The sequence below is a fragment of the Panthera leo genome, chromosome F2 (assembly GCF_018350215.1).
Source record: "Panthera leo isolate Ple1 chromosome F2, P.leo_Ple1_pat1.1, whole genome shotgun sequence".
Classification (NCBI taxonomy): domain Eukaryota; kingdom Metazoa; phylum Chordata; class Mammalia; order Carnivora; family Felidae; genus Panthera; species Panthera leo.
Window position 1 is genome coordinate 46564631 of NC_056695.1, and position 21931 is coordinate 46586561.

General features: G+C 43.9%; 2 protein-coding genes across 2 annotated transcripts in view; one reads left to right on the forward strand and one right to left on the reverse strand.

Moving 5' to 3' along the window:
• The window catches only part of LOC122211306 (translation initiation factor IF-2-like), a 70812-nt gene extending 63244 nt beyond the window's left edge, over positions 1–7568 (forward strand). The window contains exon 3 of the mRNA XM_042924447.1: positions 7394–7568. The gene's annotated coding sequence lies outside the window, so the exon portion shown is untranslated. The remainder of the gene's footprint in view (positions 1–7393) is intronic.
• SNX31 (sorting nexin 31) overlaps positions 1–16748 on the reverse strand; it is a 68370-nt gene extending 51622 nt beyond the window's left edge. Inside the window, exons 1-4 of the mRNA XM_042924453.1 lie at positions 16653–16748; positions 16466–16540; positions 6095–6209; positions 2714–2778 (exon numbers count right to left, since the gene is read on the reverse strand). Of these exons, the coding sequence (XP_042780387.1) occupies positions 2714–2778; positions 6095–6209; positions 16466–16540; positions 16653–16718 (321 nt within the window). The 5' untranslated portion in view covers positions 16719–16748. The remainder of the gene's footprint in view (positions 1–2713; positions 2779–6094; positions 6210–16465; positions 16541–16652) is intronic.
• Positions 16749–21931: the final 5183 nt, after the last annotated feature.

Below are 21931 nucleotides of genomic sequence, written 5' to 3' on the forward strand. Positions count from 1 at the left end.
AAATTGTCCCGAGCCTGAACTACTTACTGGGTTTTCAAAGGGGCCGCCAAGTGCAGTGAAAGTCAGACCTGGTCCGGGAGGAGACAAGCAGAGGTAGGAAGGGGCCAAAGGACTCGAATCACACAGAAGCTATCTTAAAGCAGTTAATAAACAGAGACTAGCGTGTCTGGGAATACAACTCCGGGCCCCATTTGACCCTACCTAGTGGAAGGGACACCAAAAAAGGAAAAAAAAAAAAATGTGCAGACACATCATCTTTGCAGAAAGCAATCTCTCAGCATGGTTGGGAAGAGAAAAAAAGACATTGTTAATGGCAGCAAATACTTCATAAATGTTAAGGTTGCCACATGATATTTAAGTGCTTTAAGAGCTATTTAAGGGGCGCCTGGGTGGCTCAGTCAGTTGAGCGTCTGACTTCAGCTCAGATCATGATCTCACAGTTCATGAGTTTGAACCCCGTGTTGGGTTCTGTGCTGACAGCTCAGAATCTGGAGCCTGCTTCGGATTCTGTGTTTCCCTCTCTCTCTGCCCCTTCCCTGCTCTCTCTCAAAAATAAATAAAAACATAAAAAACAACAACAACAACAACAACCCTGAGCCATCTCACTCCTGAGCCTGTGCTCTTAACCACTAAGCCAGTCCTGAGGCTACTTGGTCAACAAGAGGGTTTAAAATGCTAGATCACAATATGTGGAAGTGTGGTTGTGGCTTCATGGCTAGACACACTGCTCGAGCCCTCAGGTGGAACATTAGAGAAAGTGCTCAGAAACAAGAGGTAAGATCCACAAGTACAACAGACAGTCAAAAGACTCAGCCAGAGCTCCTCCCTGAACACTATGTCAGCTGACTCACAAAGCACAGCCCCTTCTAAAGCTGACTGATTGCCTGAGAAGAAATAGCGAGGGACCTGGGCAAAACTCCCGCAGCAAAGGAGGGAGGGATCGTAACCAACTAAGAGTAAAAAATATATCTCCAAAACAATGCCACTGAGGAGATGACAAGGATAGATGCATTAATAAAAATACACCTTCTCTAACTCAGAGAACGGATGAAAGCCTCAGAAAAAGAGAGAAGATAACAAAAGGATATAAAAGCAACCTGCAAAGTTGGTGGAAGAAACAGAAGAGAAAAATAAAGCCATTAGACAAGTGCAAATCTCATCAGAAGAAGGAAGGCATGGTAAAATATTAACAGAACTAAAATGGGGTAAAAACCTTGCACATCATCAGAAAAAAAGACACTCAAAGCTCCACAACACTGACAGTCCATGACAGTTTTTAAAAGGCACTGAAAGCAAAAACCATAACGTACACAAAAAACAGGGCAGAAGTGAGGCCAAATGTACCTCTGTGTGCTGACAAGGAATGATTTGCCAGATGTAGAATTAAAAAAAAAATTCAGTAAGTGTGTAGAGTATGTGCTTATTTATAAAACAAAAAGGTTACGCATACATATGACTGCTTGTATGTGCACAAAAATGCGTAGAAAGAACGTATATTAAACTGTAAACAGGGGCGCCTGGGTGGCTCAGTTGGTTAAGAGACTGACTTGGGCTCAGGTCATGATCTCACAGTTCATGAGTTCAAGCCCCGCATCGGGCTTTGTGCTGACAGCTCGGAGCCTGGAGCCTGCTTCAGATTCTGGGTCTCCCTCTCTCTCTCTGCCTCTCCCCTGCTCATGCTCTGTCTCTCTTTCCTTCAAAAATAAATAAACATGAAAAAAATTTAAAAAAAAACAAACCTTTAAACAGTTGTCTCTGAAGAGGGGTACTGGGGGTCTGTGGTGGGATCATGAACTCTTTTGTGCTGTTCGAATTTTACCACCATCACCGCCTCAACAACAAACTTTTCAAAGAAAAAGAAAGTGCGTGTGTTTTAAGCCATCAAAAATATGTGAAAATCTACACGGTGACACAATGGGAGACGCCCAGATCATTTCTTGGGTTGAACGGACCAGTTACTATACCAACATGGTTGACCTACCGAGTAAATGAAATTTGCTCCCTTTTGTTTTTTGTTTTTTTTTTTTTTTCAATTCCAATCAAAGTATCACTCCTCCCCTAGCTAGGGATCTAGTTCGGTAATATCATATTATCGTTACGACTTCATTCTTCTCAAAGATTTCCATTCAGTCAAGAACATACTTGCAGGCACAAAAATGTTCCCACATGTACGACTGGAATGAGGGGTGTGCTAACCAAACCTACTTGGCAAACTTCCAGCCTCTACAGGGCAAGTGGCCAGTGGTTCTTTAGGCCAACAAAGGAAATGGAGTCACTATATGTCATTCTGTTCAGACTGAATTTTCTCTGTGATCCATTCACAACAAAGTTAAGAGCAGAGGATATGCTGCGCTGATGTCTTCACTGTGGCACACTTGATCCCAGCCACAGAGGAAGGGTCCCAGAATTGTCACGGGGGCCCTTCATGATAAAAGGTTCTCTTCTCCATGGCCCGTTTTGAGAGGTACAATGCTTAGGCTACAGGATAAAAAGGTATCTGCTGAATTAAAATGAGTTCAAAAGTCAAGCGACCCACTCATTTTCCATCTAGAATCTAAACCGCCAAAAGAACAAAACAAGAACCATTCCCCAATGTCCTCCAGATGAATGTATTTTACCCAATGTGGAGCTGCAGGCTGGAAATACACACATGGTAACCAAGAGACATGTTCTGTAGCAAAATAATGACCTTAGTAAAGAAGACCATGCTTACCAGCTGTACGAGTTTTAAAAAGTCAATGAAGACGTCACTTCTCAACATGTTTGGGTCCATGGTTACTGAAAAATACGGATGGTGAGCCAGGTTAGCCTGGGGCTCGGGTGACCTCTCTGTTAAATTGCTCTGTCCTCTAGGGAGTCCTACAGGCCTTACCAGTACACCACTGCCTCCTTGGGCAGTGGAGCTGAGACCTCTCAAATACATGAAAATCCACAATTCTTGCCTCCTCCCAGCAGCCTTGATAGCAACATAAACCCTCCTATCAGTCCCAGGCACCTCACTTGATTCACACATCCCCGTATCGTTCAATATCCATCTTGCTGCCCTAGCAGGATGATGGTGAAGTTCATACGAAAAAGCAAAAAGATCTTTAAACCTGGACTGGGACTCCTGCTTTGGCAAGACATTTCTTAATCTGAAAATCTGAAGTCAACCAAGAAACCCTGGTTGAGAGAGCACGTCTCATAATGACAGGAGCTCTCAAGAGGTTACCCCCGCCGCCGCCCCAAAAGTGATTATAAGGAAGGCTGTCAGAGAGATTTAAAGTTTTCTATTCAAGAATGAAATCTTACCACTTGCAACAACGTGGATGGAACTAGAGGGTATTATGGTAAGCAAAATAAGTCAGTCAGAGAAAGACAAATACCCTATGATTTCACTCATATGTGGAATTTAAGAAACACAACAGATGAACATAGGGGAAGGGAAGAAAAAATAAGATAAAAACAGAAAGCGAGGCAAACCATAAGAGACTCTTAAATACAGAGAACAGACTGAGGGTTGCTGATGGGGTGTTGGGTGGGGGGGATGGGCTAAATGGGTGATGGGGCATTAAAGAGGGCACCAGTTGGGATGAGCACTGGGTGTTCTATGTAAGGGATCAATCACTACATACTAGTGATCAATCTAGTCCTGAAATCATTATTACAATCATTAATCCAACTAACTTGGATTTTAAAAAAGTAATAAATTAAGGGTGAAAACAAGTAATAAAGTTTTCTATTCTTTTATACCTATAAGAGTATTTACCCTCTTAGTTTTAAAGCTCAGATACCAATATTCAGGTGCTGTGGCCAGAGCAGAGACTTCCCCCTGAGAAGTTCAAATTCCTGCATGAGGTCATTCCCAGACTGCTTCCTCATTTCTTAACCCTCCTTGCTGTAATGCTTCTGGGCCCTGTGCTTTAGCTACACTTATCTATTTACTAACTCTGTGTCAGATGTCTTTCTCTTTTCTTTCCTTTTCTTTCTTTTCTTCTTTTATTGACGTTTCAAATGATTTCATCACATAACTTCTACCGGCATTTACAACTAGCACTGACTGAAGTCATTTCGAGTTGTACCTTTCCCAAACAATGTTCCGTTTTTCAGAATAAAGTAACTAAAAGAAAATCATGAGAGACTTTTTACAAAAGATATTCCTTCTTTTTTAAGGGAGGCAATTTTAGAGTGGGGGAAAAAAAGCCCTTGTCTTATTTTCTGGAATGTATGTGGTGTAAATGCAAATTAACATAATTGTTAGCATAGACTCTTGGAGATGGGGGAAGCTGTTGAAAAAAGTGTTCATCTAATTGGTATTTATTAAGAACCAGGTACAATGCTAAGCACTTTGTGTATTTTAGTTCCTTTAATCTTTACAACAAACCCTGGGGTAAATATTATCTCCATTTATCAGATAGAAGCTCAGGTCATACAGCTAATGAAGTACAAACCTAGGATTTGACTGTAGTTCTGACTCCAGAGCCCAAATCTTAGTCACATCACTAAGCTGCGTTGTCTCCTTGCTTTACCTTGCTAGAGGATGCAGGAGATATCCTGATGACAAATGGACAAAGGCCAGGCCTAAAAAAGCAACCCCTTAGGCACTGTGATCATTTGTGAAAAGACCAGTGGTTCAAAAAGGATATTTCACTAAGACATTAGAAATCAAGCCAAGAGAGAATAAAAATTCAGTAGATATTACATCTTGAGTTTGAAAAAGCTTATTTACTGGGTCTAAAAGAGGTATATTCTCCATTACAAAAGACATATGGGAAATAGATGACCTCTAGAATTTTTATTTATTATCTTTAAAAAACTGTGTGCAGCCATGAGAAATAATGAAGTAAATCTATCATTTCTGACTTAGAATGACCTGTAAAATACAGATTTTAAGAGGGAAAAAAAAACTTACAGAAGAAAAAAACATTTTTCCTTGTGCTGTGAAGGATATCAGTGGGATAATTGGTGTAGTTTGAAAAAGGTCTCTAGATTAGATAACATTAATTGCCTGATTTTGATAACTATACCGTGATTGTAGAAGAGAATGTCCTTGACCTTAGGAAATACACACAGAAGTATTTAAGTGTAAAGTGGCTTGGGTATGTAACACAAGCATTAAAAAAATACACACACACACACACACACACACACACACACACACACAGGAAATTGAGAGGATGATAAAGCAAATATGAAACGTTAACATTTGGGAAATCTGGGTGAAGAATATACAGAAATTCTTTGCATTATTTCTGCACCCTTTTTATAAGTCAGAAATTCTTTCAGAATAAAGTTTTTAAGAATCAATCACCGAAAAGTGTATAGAATAAATTTCAATTTGTGTTTAACAGAGACATGCATACGCACCAGTAGATACAAAAATTGTTTCTGAGGAATACATAAAGCGCTTGTAATGATGCTTACTTCTAGAAGCCTCGGGGTCTAGGCTGGAAGGGAATGCACTTTTCATTGTATACTCTTTGGACAGATTCTATTTTTAAAATATTTTGCGTATATACTATTTCCCCTTTTAAAAGTCTTTTTTTTTTTTTAAGTTTATTTATGTTGAGAGAGACAGAGAGAGCTCAGGGTGGGGGGCAAGGGCAGAGAGGGAGAATCCCAAACAGGCTCCACACTGTCAGCACAGAGCCTGACACAAGGCTGGAACTCACGAAATTGTGGGATCATGACCTGAGCTTCACAGACTGAGCCACCCAGGCACCCCTCCTCTAGTTCAGTCGAATCCAGGTAATATATCTGTGACTTCTACAATCAAAGCCAACACGTAACACCCAAGGGCAAATCTGAAAGTTATTTTTAAAACGAAATACAAAGGCTGTATTTTGTATGACTCCATTTATATACAATGTTCAGAAAAGGCAAATATATAAGACAGAAATTAGTATAGGGGGTGATAGAGGCAGGTGGGGAGAGGAATACGGAGTGACTGATAATAGGTGTGAGGTTTCTTTTTGGGGCGACAAAAATGTTCTCAAATTCGACCATGGTGGCTGGTTGTACAATTTTGCAAATACGCTAAAAACCACTGAATTGTACACTTTCAATGGGTGAATTTATCTCAACAAATCTGTAAAAATAAAATCCAAATACATACCCTTCTGCAAATACTGTTCCAACTGGTCCCTTCTCTCGTCAGCCATGGATGCGGTCATCGCGAGATAGTACTTTGGCGGAAAGGGTGGCAGGGAATTTCCAAAGATCCGCCTCAGCTGCAAGATCCAGAAAACACACACTTCAGGCCGAGCCTCCAATGCAAGGTTGGTTAGACACCAAAGCCTCCTCTTACGGCAAGTCTCACTCGAGTACTTCATCTAAAATCACCCCTGCCTGGTGGCCAAGAGGAAGAAAAGGGGATGCTTTGATTTTCTCAAGGAGTTTATTTCAGTACATGTTTCCGACGATGCTGTTAAGCATACTACAGACTGACATCTCCAGTCTGAGTTTGGTAGATTTGGGATACGTTGCAATTTTTCATTTGTTTTTGCGAGATTGCCTACCCCTTCCACCATATAGTATTTCTCAGATTCATTCCCCAGTAGAATCTGTGATACCAATGATGATAGGAATTTAATTCCCCTACCCCACGTCCACCAAATCTGAACGTAACAGCAGAGGTTTACAGCACGCTAGCTGATAAAGTATCCACTAGCCAGTGCTAATGAGCCCCCAGAATGTGGCTAGTCCAAACTGAGATATGCTGTCCGTATAAAATACATTCCAGACTTCAAAACTTAGCACAAAGAAAAAGAAAAGGGAAATATTTCACTAATAACTTTTTATACAGATCATATGTTGAAATGGTAATATTTTAGATATACCAGATTAAATAAAATTAATTTATTAATAACTATTAATTATTAAAACGTCTTTTAATCAGCCTACCAGAAAATTTTAAATTACACATGTGGCTCACATTATACTTCTATTGTGCAGTGCTGGTTTATAAAATTCCTATAAGTCGGGGCGCCTGGGTGGCTCAGTCAGTTAAGTGTCTGACTTCGGCTCAGGTCATGACCTCACAGGTTTGTGAGTTCAAGCCCCATGTCAGGCTCTGTGCTGACAACTCAGAGCCTGGAGTCTGCTTCGGATTCTGTATCTCCCTCTCTCTCTGCCCCTCCCCTACTCTCCCCGTATCTCTGTCTCTGTCTCTCTCTCTCAAAAATAAATAAAAATTAAAAAAAAAAAAAGGACTGTTTATAAAATTCCCGTAAGGTTAACATATGACCCCCGTAGAAACCCAGTGAGTGAGGTCCTTCCCATCCTCCTACCCATCTACCCACCCAATTATGGATCCAAGATCACGGTGGCAGTTATTTTTATGCAAGCTAATAGTAGATGCATCAAAAATATGTTTTAAATTAAGATAACCGAAGTGCATTTCCCTTCATTCCAGCCCTGCACTTACAGAGGCAGCTTGAAGATGAGGCCAGCATTCTCTTTATGAGAAAGGAAACTAGTCAGAAATCAGGTTTTAACATCGTGCCTCTGGAGAAGACGGGATAAAGCTCTCTTACCATAGCCAGTAGCTTAAAGAAAATGAAAGCAGATCGAAGAGAAACAAATGGGTAGGAATTTTAACTCCATGGCCTTTGTCACAAACACAGTGTGTATCTGGTGAATATGCACCTTGCATAGGCCCTAACTTCAAAATACAATACAACCACGTGTCGCCACCCCCATTGCCACCACCCTGGTCCCAACCACTGTCTTCTCTTTGCCTGATTATTGCAGAAACTATACAAGAGTATAGTTCTCTGCTTCTGCCCTTGATCCCCTTCAGTTTATTCTTAATACAGCATCTAAGGTGATATTCTGCAAATGCAAGCTAGGTCACTCCGTTGCCCCCCTCAAAATCCTCCATGGTTTCCTATCTCATGCAAGGAAAAGCCAGGATCTTTACAATGGCCTGGAGTTGTGCCAATCAACAGGATGACCGCCAGCCACCTGGGACTACTTACTTTTAAACTTAAATTCATTAAAATGAAATAAACCTTAGAAAAAAATATTTTTAATGTTGATTTATTTTTGAGAGAGAGAGACAGAGACAGAGCATGAGTGGGGGAGGGGCAGAGAAAGAGGGAGACACAGAATCGGAAGCAGGCTCCAGGCTTCAAGCTGTTAGCACAGAGCCCGATGCGGGGCTCAAACTCACAACGCGAGATCATGACATGAGCCAATGGTGGACGCTTAACCCACTGGATCGCCCAGGTACCCCAAAAAGGAAATAAAATTTAAAATTCGGTTCCTCGGTTGTACCAGCCACCTTTCAAACACGCAATAGTATTTGAAAGTAGCAAGTTGCAATTCAGTAGCTACTGAGATGGCCAAAGAGCATTTCCATCAGCACCGAAAGTCCTACCAGAGGGTATTGGTTTAGTATCTAGAAAGGTTAGTAACTGCCTATAGGTAAGATACATTAAGTGAATGGATGGCAGGCGGTGGGGGTCAGGGTTTTTACTCTTGGCGTGAAGATTTTCAGATAAGGGAAGCAGGCCAGAACGATCGATGTGGCGATGGATTAGAGTTGGAGATACTGGTAGGAACTCATGTTTAGCTTCACATAGATACAGAAGGTTACATATAGAAATATTTATAGCTATGTACACACACACACATTTTCCTTGGTTTCTCTTGCTCCAGCTAAAGCAACCAGGACTCCGTGAAGAAAATAGTTGATTTTTAGGACTGAAGCGGGGGATATATAAGAGGGATCTGGAGCATCTTGTAGCATCAGAAAACAAGAAAGTGCTCAAAACAACACCACCACCACAAATCAACGGTGGGTGCATGTCAAAGAGGCACAGAAGCAAACTCAAAGAGTTCCATGGGCCAGAGATGGGACAACTAAAATAGCAAAAACTAAGGCAGAATTGAAGTATAACCCCACTGGAATTACCCCAGTGATCAAGGTAGTCATCAAGAGTGATAGGTCATGTTGATGGCAGGTAATCTTCCTGTGATGTGATGAGAGCAGCACTGACCTCTGTGATCTTTCTCCCAAAAACCCATAACCCCAGCCTGGTCGCGTGAGAAACATCAGAGCCTAACAGAGGAACATCCCACAGAATCACTGACCAGTGCTCCTCGGAATGGTCATTAAAAACAAGGAAAGTCTGGGGCGCCTGGGTGGCTCAGTCGGTTGAGCGTCCGACTCCGGCTCAGGTCATGATCTTGCGGTTTGTGAGTTCGAGCCCCGCGTCGGGCTCTGTGCTGGCAGCTCAGAGCCTGAAGCCTGCTTCGAATTCTGTGTCTCCCTCTCTCTCTGCTCCTCCCTGGCTCATGCTCTGTCTCTCTCTCCTTCAAAAATAAATAAAAACATTAAAAAAAAAAAAAAAAAAACAAATAAGGAAAGTCTGAGAAACTGACACAGTCAAGAGGAGTGTAAGCAGACATGACAATAAATGTAATATGGTGTCCTAGATGGGATTCCAGGGCAGAAATGGGGCATTAGGTTAACAATAAAGAAGCATAACTGAATTGTGGGCTATAGTTAATAATAATGTATCAATATTGGTTCCTTAACAGTAATAAATGCTCCATGCTAATGGAAAATAAGAAGGGAAACTGGGTGCAAAGATATATGGGGATGTTCTGTACTTTCTTTGCAATTATTATGTAAATCTAAAACTGGTCCACAAAAAGAAAGTTTATTTAAAAAACAAACAAACAAGGGCGGCTGGGTGGCTCAGTCAGTTCGGCATCCGATTTTGGCTCAGGTCATGATCTCACATTTGTGCGTTCAAGCACCTCGTCGGACTCTGTGCTGACAGCTCAGAGCCTGGAGCCTGCTTCGGATTCTGTGTCTCCCTCTCTCTGCCCCGCTCCTGCTTGCTCACACGCATGCTCTCTTTCGCTCTCTCTCTCTCGAAAAAAAAATAAAATAAAACGTTAAAAAAATTAAGAAAAAAAAAAAAACACCTGATATTCTGGCTTCCTGAAAAACCAGAGGTTCTGGAATCACTGGGTTCACATTCCTCAGGTAATCATCTCCCGAGGAAGCCTAAGCAGTTCCCACCATTTCCCATTGCCTCTCACCTGACTCACACCTCCCATTTAAACTACCTGCCTGACCCCTGTAGCCATCGACTTTTGCAACCATTCCGCCTTTAAATCTGTTAGTATAAAATATCATAGCAACAATTCTTTTTTTTTTTTTAATTCAAGGCAGTTTTCCTGTTATGCCAAACACTGTCAAAAGACACCCCGGTTGGAGCATCATCCCAAGCAAGGCTGTTCAAACAACCTGGGATTTATGTACCCTATCTCTGCTAATTCCATTAAATAAGAGCAGAAAATCGTCTTCTTTGCATGCAATTATTTCCTAGCTAACAGATTAAGCGATCTTTAAAAGGCAATTTTCTCCCTAGGCGTGTGTTCATAAATGTCGAAGATGCTCCCAAATTGGTTTGAATCACAGCAGCCTTGAGCCACCAGAGCCACCTGGGTTTTCCACCAGCAGCAGAGCATCTTGGGGAAGCCCCTATGCCAAGGTCAAGAACTGGGGGAAAAGCCACCGAGACTTAAGGTTCTAGTACCCATCACAGCACAAAAACTCTCCCAGCAGGTTTCACAACCTGAGCTGACTTCTCAAGGAATCTTTCCCCTCCCCTTTCTGATACTGGTCTAAGAGGGAAGATAAACATATAACAGACTGAGTAAAGTCTGCCAAAAGTCAATCATTGACTCCCCAAGTTCAACTCCGTCAAAATATAACCTTTTCTATTGGTCTCAGAGAGCACACAGTTTAGCTATTAAAACCAGTAGCATATTAAGGATTACCTGGCATCAGAGTTTAGCCCAAACACTCTTTCCAAAAACTGTTCAGATACTGAAAGGAAAACACACTTCTTTTATTCTTTTATCATGAGATGTGTTTGTTTGCTTGGGGTTTTTGTTTGTTTTCGAAAGACCATGTTTCAGATAATATATATGTATATATATATATATATATATATATATATTTATATATATATACATATATATTTTCAATCCCAGCACAAACTCTGGCACCATTTCTCCATCACACAGCTCTGTCTTTCAACATGAACAGGACTTTACCGGTCAGTGGAAAATATCACCCCCTTCCCTGCTTAGGCATTTCCAGCACCACCCCCCCCCCCCATACTTATTCCGAAGTGGTCACCCGGGACAAGCGGAATTACGGATACAAATGGCATCCTTTTTACTGTCAGTTTCTAATGTTGACTCATCCATCCCGCCTCTCCAAGGCCCCTTGGAAACAAAACCCCAGATTTACTGGATCTAGGGCCACAGTTCAAAGCAATCTGGTCAGTGGCATCTGGTACCAAAGACCATGAGCCTGGAGCTTGTATATTATCCCATTTGTTCATCAAAAGAGCCCTGTGAGGTAGATGATCATCGTCACCATTAACATTGTCATCCTGCCACCTTTATATCAAGGTTATGTGACAATCACAGTAACCTGAAGCTCAGGGAGGCGAAGTGACTTTAACCAAAGTCCTACAAGCTACTGAGTGGTGGATTTTTGTTACTTTTTCCTTCTCCCCTCATTTTTCTCCCTTCTCCCTCCTTTCTCCCCTGCCTTCTCCTCCACCAGATCTCTTTTGAGCATCTACTAAAGAAAGATTCTGTGCTGGGTATACTGTGCCAACGGTCCTCATTCATTCCTTCATTTAAATATTTGGGTTTTGTAACTAAATAATCAGGGGAAACAAAATCTCTGCACGAAAAGAGGAATATGACAAGATCTGAACACAAAGTAAAACAGGAATCAGAGAAAGGCATCTTGTGAAATCGAGGAGGACTTTCCAGAGGAGGTGAGGCTTGAGATGGGTCTTGAGAAAGGGCTGGTTGCTAACCAGTGGGCCAGAAAACAGGGGTCTGCCCAGGAGGGGGAAGTGAGGTAGATAGAGGTTATGAGTGGGCCAACCTGAGACAGAGAATGTGAGTAGGGAGAGAAGAAAGGATTTGGGCTGGGTCAGCAGCTGGCAGGGAGGAAAACTAAATCAGCAGATACGGGCTCACCAAGCCTTCCACTGAAGGATCCTTTGCAAGATTCTGTGGCTCGTGCCTATTGCCGTATCTGATACTAACAGAACATTTGCAAAGAGGCAAGCATCCTTTTCATAGAGTCCAGTGTCACTTACACAGGATGGCCCCATCCTTAACACTAGGTCAAAATGAGCCAGTTGAACGTTTCCTTCACAGGTCTCTTTAAATCCCTTTAAGGAAGGGGGTGTAGGCAAGAGCGGGGCATAAATCCAACCGGTTTTATGTATTCAAAGGCACAGAAAGAAGTCAGTCAAGCAGTTCACATGGCAGAGAGATGAGTAGCACTCAACAGCGGAGGGGCGAGCTGCCAGACCTTGAAGGAAGCTCACCGAGGGACGAGCCTGCAGGCGATCACTTCAGAGGGCACCATTCAAAACCGACATCTTGAAAGCACAGCCAAGTTCAGTCTTCCATGCGTTAGCCTCCACGCAACTTGGCGGAGAAAGAGCAGGGGCCACCTTACCTGGGCGGGTGCCTCTCCTCAATCCCAAAGTTATCCAATATACAAAACAGAAATCCAATACTTAAAGCCAAAAATCCCACGTGCTGAAGCGCTGTCTGCCCTGAATGTACCACAGTGAGTGCATGGCATCTAATGGGAACTTAGAATAAATGAACGAATGAATCAGTTAATTCTATAAGGTGAAATTTCTGTTCTACCAGGATGCAGAACTTCCTGGGAAAAATACCAAACCCACACACAGATGGGGCCTGGTTTTGTTTCCTACTTATAGTATTTTTGTATTAAATCAGATTAAGAATTCCGAGCCATTTCACATCTTCAGTGGAATAAGAAGAACAAAATCTAGCTGAGTGGTGCCTGAGAAACGTCCCCCAAACGTTCTGTCTCCGACTTCGGGTTGCCAGACAAAACACAGGATGCCCACGTAAGTATGTCCCAAATACTGCACGGAACTACTTCGACCCAAAACTTCTTTGTTGCTTACCTGAAATTCACATTTAGCTGGGGAGCCTGTGTTTTTATTTGCTAAATCTCGCAACCTTACTCAGACGATCTACACAACAGGATTGATTAATGATGACGAGTGCCCTGCTGACCCCACAGAGGCTTGCTAGGCAGCCTGAATAAAATCCCGTGCCTGGAACTCTGGCAGAAAGCAGATCTTGGTTGCCTGGGGCCAGGGGTGGAGGGAGAGGTTATCAAGGGCAAAGGGGCAAGGGAACTTACATGCAGAGTGCAAAAACTGTTCTTTGTCTTGATTGTGGTGGTAGTAACATATACATTTACCAAAATTCACCACACTGAACACCGAAAATTGGGAGTTTTATTATGTTATCCCCAAATAGGGTAAAAGCTTGTTACTTTAAGACTCCATTGTTTTACTGATACAATTTATTTTGTTAACTGCAGTAAGAAAACCACAAAATTTAATGGGTCGGAGCAGATACTGGAGATCAGATCTTGGCTCCAATACTTACTACCAGTTTGGCTTTGGGCAAGCTGTGCCTCAGTTTTCTCATCTGTTAAATGGGGCTAATTATAATCCTGGCTCATAGCGCTCCTATTAAAATGAAACGTGCTTTTACATACAAAGTTCTTGGTGCCAACCTTAACACACAGTAACTGCTTGCTGTTTTAAATTAATAATACCAATATTCATCTAAGTTCTAAGTAGTTTTCTTTTTAATGAAGTCGTTCCTGTAGAAACAAGGAAAAGGATAAGTTGCAAGGTACAAGATAGTTGGAAACTGGATAAAGAAATTTCCACTTTCAGATTTTGAAAAATCTGGGACAAATATGAAGTATTAATTAATATCTACCCTGTGCCCCAAATTGGGCACCAGGCTGTGGCTATTCAATATTTAAGAGTCCACTGTACTAACAGTTTGTTTTCCCTGGCTTCCAAAACAGAATAAAAGTCTACTCACTTTATGGCTCCGCTTGTGAACCTACGAAGACTTGACAGGTCTTAGTTTTTCTGAAAAACGAGCATTTTCCCAAGTCTGTTGGTTAAGGAGGGCCAGGTTCAGGAATTCCTCAAGCCTCTCCATCAGTAAGTGTTTAACTGAACACGTGCTATGTGCCAGGCTCCGGGAGAAAATGGCCCCTACTCTTCACAAGTAATCTGGGAAGTTGACACCCATAACCACCTATTTGCTTATTATTTGATGAAAAAATGGAAGGTCAGAGAAGAGGTGAGGTGACCAGCCAGGAAGCAGTCAGTCAATTCCACACCCTCCTGCTCCTCACGGCTGTCTCCTGCTTTTCACACTGTGACGGCAGCCTGCCCAAGGCCACCCCTCGTTACAGAAGGCGGATTATTGGGCAAGAGGACACATCAACTTCCTCCGCCAAATGCCAAACACACCTGTACTTTCTCTTCCCTTCAGATCTCCATCTGCCTACTTCAGCAGTCCTCCCAAGTCCCCAGACACATTTTGGTCACAAGTAGCCACTCATCTTGCAGAAGTCTGAATCCATGCCCTTCCTCATGGAGTCAGCCAACCGTCATTCCTGAGCACCTGCGGGGGCACAGGCACCTCAGCAGGCGGTAGCAACTCAGAGATGACCACATGAATTAGGTAACGAGCACATTAAAGCTGTTTTATGTGGAGTCCAAAGAAACTTCATCCTACCTTGGAAAATGGACTTTCTTCCAGCGCCCGCTGACGGGAGCAAGAAGCATCCCTGCACTGTTTGCAACAGTAAAACATGGAGTTGAGACCTGTCCTTCAACAGAAGGCAGTTAAAGGAAATGTGTTAAATGCTCGCTAGAAACCCAGATTGCCTGGAAGGATTCTCCCCCAAATAGCTGTTGCTTGGGCAAGTTTGTTTCTTGGCTGTTGTTGTTGTTGTAACTTTTATTTAAGTAATCTCTACAACGAACCTGGGGCTCAAACTCATGACCCTGAGATCAAGAGTCACATACTCTTCTGACTGAGCCAGCCAGGGGCCTCTTTTCCTTCCTTCCTTCCTTCCTTCCTTCCTTCCTCCCTTCCTTCCCCAGGGGCCTCTTTTCCTTCCTTTCTCCCTTCCTTCCTTCCTTCCTTCCTTCCTTCCCCAGGGGCCTCTTTTCCTTCCTTCCTTCCTTCCTCCCTTCCTTCCTTCCTCCCTTCCTTCCCCAGGGGTCTCTTTTCCTTCCTTTCTCCCTTCCTTCCTTCCTTCCTTCCTTCCTTCCTTCCTTCCCCAGGGGCCTCTTTTCCTTCCTTCCTTCCTTCCTTCCTTCCTTCCTTCCTTCCTTCCTTCCTTCCTGTATATGCTCTTTAAAATCAGGATACAGGGGCGCCTGGGTGGCTCGGTCAGTTAAGCGTCCGACTTCGGCTCAGGTCATGATCTCACGGTCTGTGGGTTCAAGCCCCACGTCGGGCTCTGTACTGACAGCTCAGAGCCTGGAGCCTGTTTCAGATTCTGTGTCTCCCTCTCTCTGTGACCCTCCCCCGTTCATGCTCTGTCTCTCTCTGTCTCAAAAATAAATAAACGTTAAAAAAAAAATTAAAAAAAAAAATAAATAAAAATAAAATCAGGATACAACCCCCGCCCCCAAATGTTTTTAATTAAAAAGAAAACATGCACGGGGCACCTGGGTGGCTCAGTCGGTTGAGCGCCCGACTTTGGCTCAGTTCACCATCTCACTGTCGGTGGGTGAGTTTGAGCCCTGCATCAGGCTCTGTGCTGACAGCTCAGAGCCTGGAGGCTTCTTCGGATTCTGTGTCTCCCTCTCTCTCTGCTCCTCCTCTGCTCACACTCTGTCTCTCTCTCAAAATAAATAAAGATTAAAAAAAAATAAAAGAAAAAGAAAACATGCATGGAGGCAGAGGGAGGGTGAATTTTATTTCCAAACTTTCATTTACTCCTCTAACCCATTTTGGAGACTTGGAACTCTTCCTTATTAGGACAAAACCCTTTAGAGCATGCTAATAAATCAGGCTGCCTCGCAAAGAAAATGCCCCACATCAGAGGGAGAAACTATAGTGGGAAACGGCCTCCGGTCTTGATCAGTCATTTGCTTCCTGGGTTTCCAGCCTGCCTGTACTTGAAGCCTATAAATACACTCATTTGAAAACAAAAATACACACACCTTTTCAAAGAAGCCTAAGACACTCTGGGAGAGAGAAAATTAAATACCGATCTATGTACAAGATTCCTAAGACTATAGCTCCGTCTAGATTTAGTGTGCTCATTCTGAACGGGGACATAATGCTGGGGAAGAGCTGAAATGCACCCAGCCAGCGAGGCTGCTGGGGGTCGATCACTGGGCTGGAAAGCGGTTGGGAGAATCACCTGAGCCAATTCCCTCACCTCCCAGCTGCAGAGGGTTAGGAGCGGTAACCTATATAAACGGAGCTGTAGGGCGAGCGTTACCAAATCGATCCTTACTCTGACCCCGCTTCTCAGGTTAGGGGCTTGGAGTGCTCAAAAGGTCCGGTGTCTTGGGGCGCGCTTTTCCTCACCTGCCTCGAGCCTGCTCACCTGTTCGTTCCAACGGTGCAGCTGGCTGTAGCGCACCCTGCAGAAGAGGTACCCGTCCAGGTACACGGAGTACAGCTGCAACACGGAGACAGAGCGGCTCGGATTAGCTGAGCGAGCAGGTGAGCCCTCGCCCCGTCACGTCGCCGACCGTCTCCCCGCCCGATCAGACCCCTGGTCCCCCGCGCACCACGTAGCGGCCCCCCAGCGCGTCCGGCCGCTGCTGGGACACCGGGATGCAGAAGTGCGTCTTCATGGCTCTGGCGGGGGCGGGGAAGGGCCCTCGGCAAGCCGAGCCGCGGCGGCGAGTCCGGGCTCCGGGGAGCAGAGGGCGGCAGGTCTGCAGCGGCAAGGGAGAGTCGGGACCCGCGGCGGCGGCCGGGGCGGGGCTGGCACCGCCCCCTGGTCCCCGCCCAGCTCCCGCCCAGCGGTGGGTCCCGGGAAGGTGGGTAGCCGCGCTCGCAGAAGCCGGACCTGCCAGCGGCTCGACCCGGGTGTGTGGACCGCTCCCGGCTCCTTGGCGGGAAAATCGTGCGTGGGCGGGTGGATCGCTAGAAGCCTTCTGGGGAGAAGGTCCTAGGTGGTCTTCAGATTTTCATCAGAACCCACAAAAGCTTAAAATCGTTGCTCCAGCCATATAGATGTCCTGTCCAGTGCCAAGCAAGTAAAGACTCCCCCGCCCCGCCCCCAACACCTGGGGAGGGAGAGCGGGAGGCCCGGGGGGGGGGGGGGGGGAGGGGCGCTAGGGGAATGTACAGCGAGGAGGAGTCGCTTTCTCCAAGTGTCCATTCCAGGACCCCATTCTGACTTCCCTGGCTGGTCGGAGGTCCCATCCCCCTTCCCTGGGCCTGTCCTGTGAGGGGGAGTGACGGAGCGACCGACCGATCCCGTGCAGACGCGCCCTCAAACTCAAAATGTTGATATTTTCTCCAAGTAGGTGCCCCCCCCACACCAGGATTTAAAAAAAAAAAAAAAAGCTCGTGTCTCACTACCTGTCGACAATGCCCACATGCAGTGCACTGAGAATTAAGATTCTCAAGAAATCCTTAAATCTAGCAGTTGATCTATAACTAGCGTAGTTACATTAGCCTCCGTTTGTTGTGTTAAGAATTTGTTAAATCGGAGTGGCTCAGTGGGTTAAGCGTCCGTGGGAGTCTTGGCTTTGGCTCAGGTCCTGATCTCCCGTTTCCTGGGTTCCAGCCAGGCATCCAGCTCTGTACTGACCACACGAGCCTGCTTGAGATTCTGTCTCCTCTGTCGCTGCCCCTCCTGACTTTCTCTCCCTCAAAAAAAACCCATAGAACTTAAAAAAAAAAAAAAAAAAAGAAAAAAGAAAGAAAGAAAAAAAAGAAAGAAAGGAAAGAAATACTTTTCCCACTAAAGTACCAGAAACCTCAACCACTGTGTTTCCTTAATCTACCGGAAACCTTATCAAATGGGCTTGGCTTGGGTCTCTCCTGGTCCCCGGGAAGCCCCGGCTTTAAATAGGTGCCAGCACCCAGTTAGCTGGGTTTCTATAAACGCTGTGTTCTCTGGACTAACCATCCCAAGTTCTTTCAACAATCTTTCATCTTCAGTTGCTGTGTAAAGCAATCCTCCTAATTCCCTTATTTTAGTGAAATGAGGATAGAATTTCCCCCCTCCCCCTTCCCACCATGGTCACTGGGGCCGAGGGATGCTCCAGGCACTTGTGTGCCTGTCACCAGGTAGGTGCTGGGCTGCCTCCATGGTTCCTCCTGTTCGTAGCTCTCCTAGCTCTTGGGGGTAAACATCAAGAGCAACATCCTTTCCAATGACAGAAAAGGCCCAGAGAGTGCAGTAACTTTTCCACTTGTTTTCCCCATAGGTCTGATTGGTTTTTTTCTAGGACTCCGTGGATACCACTGAAAGCCCTTTAAGAGGCAAGTCCTCACTGGGGGAGAGCTGAGTGCCCAAAGGGGGAATCTGAAACCGGGGAGGGAGACCCCACACTTGCCCAACACCTGTTCTTTCCTGCATGCTTGACGTGTGCCAGGCTCTCACGTACATTGCACCATTTCACTTCCCCAGGCACAGTGAGCTAGGAACCATTGGTGGGAGGCCTTATGGAAAAGGAAACTTGCGGCCATTAAGTTAGGGAGACAATATAATGCAGAGACGAAGAGACTACAAATGGAATTCCTATCCCAGCTCCGTGGCTTCTACTTAAGGGCCTTGGACAAGTTAATGGACCCTTACATCGCATTTTCTTCCCTTTAGGAAATTGTGTTAATAAGCGTATTCAAGGACTTTCAGTCCAGGGTAGATGGGCCTTAGGGTTTTTCCCCTGCCGGTGGGCCATCTCTGAATGGGAAGGCCACACTACACCAAGACTACAGGTGTCCCTGAGTGTCCCCTGGGGTACAGGCTCATGAGGTTGGCTCTGGGGTCTGGCCCAGTCTTCAGGACAGCAAAGTGGAGCCCATCCTCCTGGGACTTTTCTTCAACCTGTTTGGGGCCTGGCTCCACCTCCAGCATAGGCCGAAGGGCCATTTCCTTCCTGCCACCAAGGCTACTCTGAAGCTGAACTGGGCAGGACTAACCTCTGTGCCAGTCCCTGTCTTCTACCTCCAACCTCTGCTCCTGACCATCAGCTCTCATTCGCTCATTCAGTTAACATTTTTTTGCTAGAGTATTGTATCTTTTTTCCAACTTTATTGAGATATAATTGAATTTTTTTTTTTTTTTGTTTATTTTTGAGAGCAGGAGAGAGACGGCGCTCAAACAGGGGAGGGGCGGAGAGAGAGGGAGACCCAGAATCGGAAGCAGGATCTAGTCTCTGAGCTGTCAGCACAGAGCCCGACTCGGGCTAGAACCCCCAAACCATGAGATCATGACCTGAGCCGAAATCAGATGCTTAATTGACTAAGCCACCCGAGTGCCCTGAGATATAATTGACATGTAACATTGTTTGAGAGGTACATACGGTGTGATGATTTGACACATGTGTATACAGAGAAATAATTATGGTAATACATTTATCGCCTCACATAGTTATCATTTGTTTTGGGATTTTTTTTTTTTAACATTTAAAATAAACTCTTAGCAACTTTCAAATATATATTATAGTATTAACTATAGTCACCATGTTGTACATTAGATCCCTGGACTTTATTCATCTCATAACTGGAAGTTGCTACCCTTTGACCTCTATTCCTCTGCCCCTAGCAACCACCAATCTACTTTGTATGAATTCAGTTATTTAAAAAAATTTTTTTAACGTTTATTTATTTTTGAGACAGAGAGAGACAGAGCATGAACAGGGGAGGGGCAGAGAGAGAGGGAGACGCAGAATCTGAAACAGGCTCCAGGCTCTGAGCTGTCAGCACAGAGCCCGACGCGGGGCTCGAACTCACGGACCGCGAGATTGTGACCTGAGCCGAAGTCAGACACTTAACCGACCGAGCCACCAAGGCGCCCCTGAATTCAGTTATTTTAGATTCCACATATAAGTGAGATAGTATATTTGTCTTTCTCTATCTGATTTTACTTAGCATAATGCCCTCAGGGTCCATCTATATTATTGCAAATATCTGCATTTCCTTCTTTTTTATGGCCAAACAATATTGCTGTGTGTGTGTGAATAATAATCCTGTGTCTCTGTGTCATATTTTCTTTATCAATTCATGCATTCATGGACACTTACGTGGTCTCCATGTCTTCACTCTTGTAAACAATGCTGCAATGAACAGGAAGGTGCAAATACCTCTTTGAGGTATGATTTCTTTTCCTGATACCTAGAAGTGAGATTACTGGATCATATGGTAGTCCTATTTTTAATATTTTCAGGAACCTCCAAACTGTTCTCCACAGTGGCTGCACCAACTTCCGTTCCCACCAACAGTAAACAAGGGCTCCCTTTTCTCCACACTTTGGCCAACACTTCTCTCTTTTGTTTTTGATAACAGCCATTCTAACAGTGTGAGGTGATCTCTCCTTGTGGTTTTGATTTGTACTTCCCTGATGGTTAGGGATGTTGAGCACCTTTTTATGTACCTGTTGGCCTTTAGAAGATTAGTAAACCTTGAGAAAAATACCTGTTCAGGCCCTTTGCCCATTTTTTAAAAATTAAGATAAATGACCTAAATAAAACATGTTTGTTTCAGGTATATAATGATTCAATATTAGTAAATATTGTGAAATGATCATCACAGTAAGGCCAGTTAACATCCATTACCACATACGCTTAAAATTTTTTTCCTTGTGATGAGAAATTTTAAGACCTTCTTAACAAATTTCAAATATGCAATACAGTATTCTTGAATTTTTAAAAATGTTTTAATGTTTATTTATCTTGGAGAGAAAGAGACTGTGCATGAACAGAGGAGGGGCAGAGAGAGTGGGAGACGCAGAATCCGAAGCAGGCTCCAGGCTCTGAGCTGTCAGCACAGAGCCCGATGCGGGGCTCGAACCCATGAACCTTGAGACCATGACCTGAGCCAAAGTCGGCCGCTTAACCTACTGAGCCACCCAGTCACCCCTAATAATTATGCAATACAGTATTATTAACTATAGTCCCCATGCCGTGCATTGTATACCCAGAATTTGTTTTATAACTGGAAGTTTGTACTTTTTGACTACCTTCTCACATTCCATGCCCCCTCTAACTTACCTCCACCATGGCTCTGGTAACCACGGTTCTGTTCTGTGTCTATGAATTCAGAGTTCTTCTGGTTTTGTTTTTCTTGTTGTGTTGTGTTGTGTTTTTTAGATTCCACACAGTAAGTGAGGTGCTATGGTATTTGCCTTTCTCTGTCTGACTTATGTCACTTAACCTCATGGCCTCAAGGCCCATCCATGTTGTCTCACGTGACAAGGTTTCCTTCTTTTTTATGGCTAAATGTTCCATTCTATAATACATATACACACACCACATTTTCTTTATTCATTCCCCCATTGAAGGACACTTAGGTTGCTTCCATTATCTTGGCTGTTGTAAATAATCTGTAATGACCATGGGGAGAGTATACACCTTTCTGAGTGAATATTTTCATTTCCTCCAGATAAATACACAGAAGTGGAATTGCTAGATCCTAAGGGAGTTCTATTTTTAACATTTTGAGGAAACTTCACACTGTTTTTTATAGTGGCTGTGCCAATTTACACTCTCACAAACAGTGCATGAGAGGTCCTGTCCCTTTTCTCTACATCCTTGACAATATTCGTTACTGTCTTTTCGATAATAGTCATTATTCTGACATGTGTAAGGTGATAGCTCATTGTGGTTTTGATTTGCATTTTTCTGACAGTGATGTTGAACATCTTTTCATGTACTTGTTGACCATCTCTGTTGTCTTTAGAAAAATGTCTATTCAGATCCTCTGCACAGTTTTGAATTCTTTTAGCTATTGAGTTGGTGTTCTTTATATATCTTGTATATTAACCCTGTATCAGAAACATAATTTGCAAATATTTTTTGTCCATTCAGAAGGCTGCCTTTCTTTTGGCCAT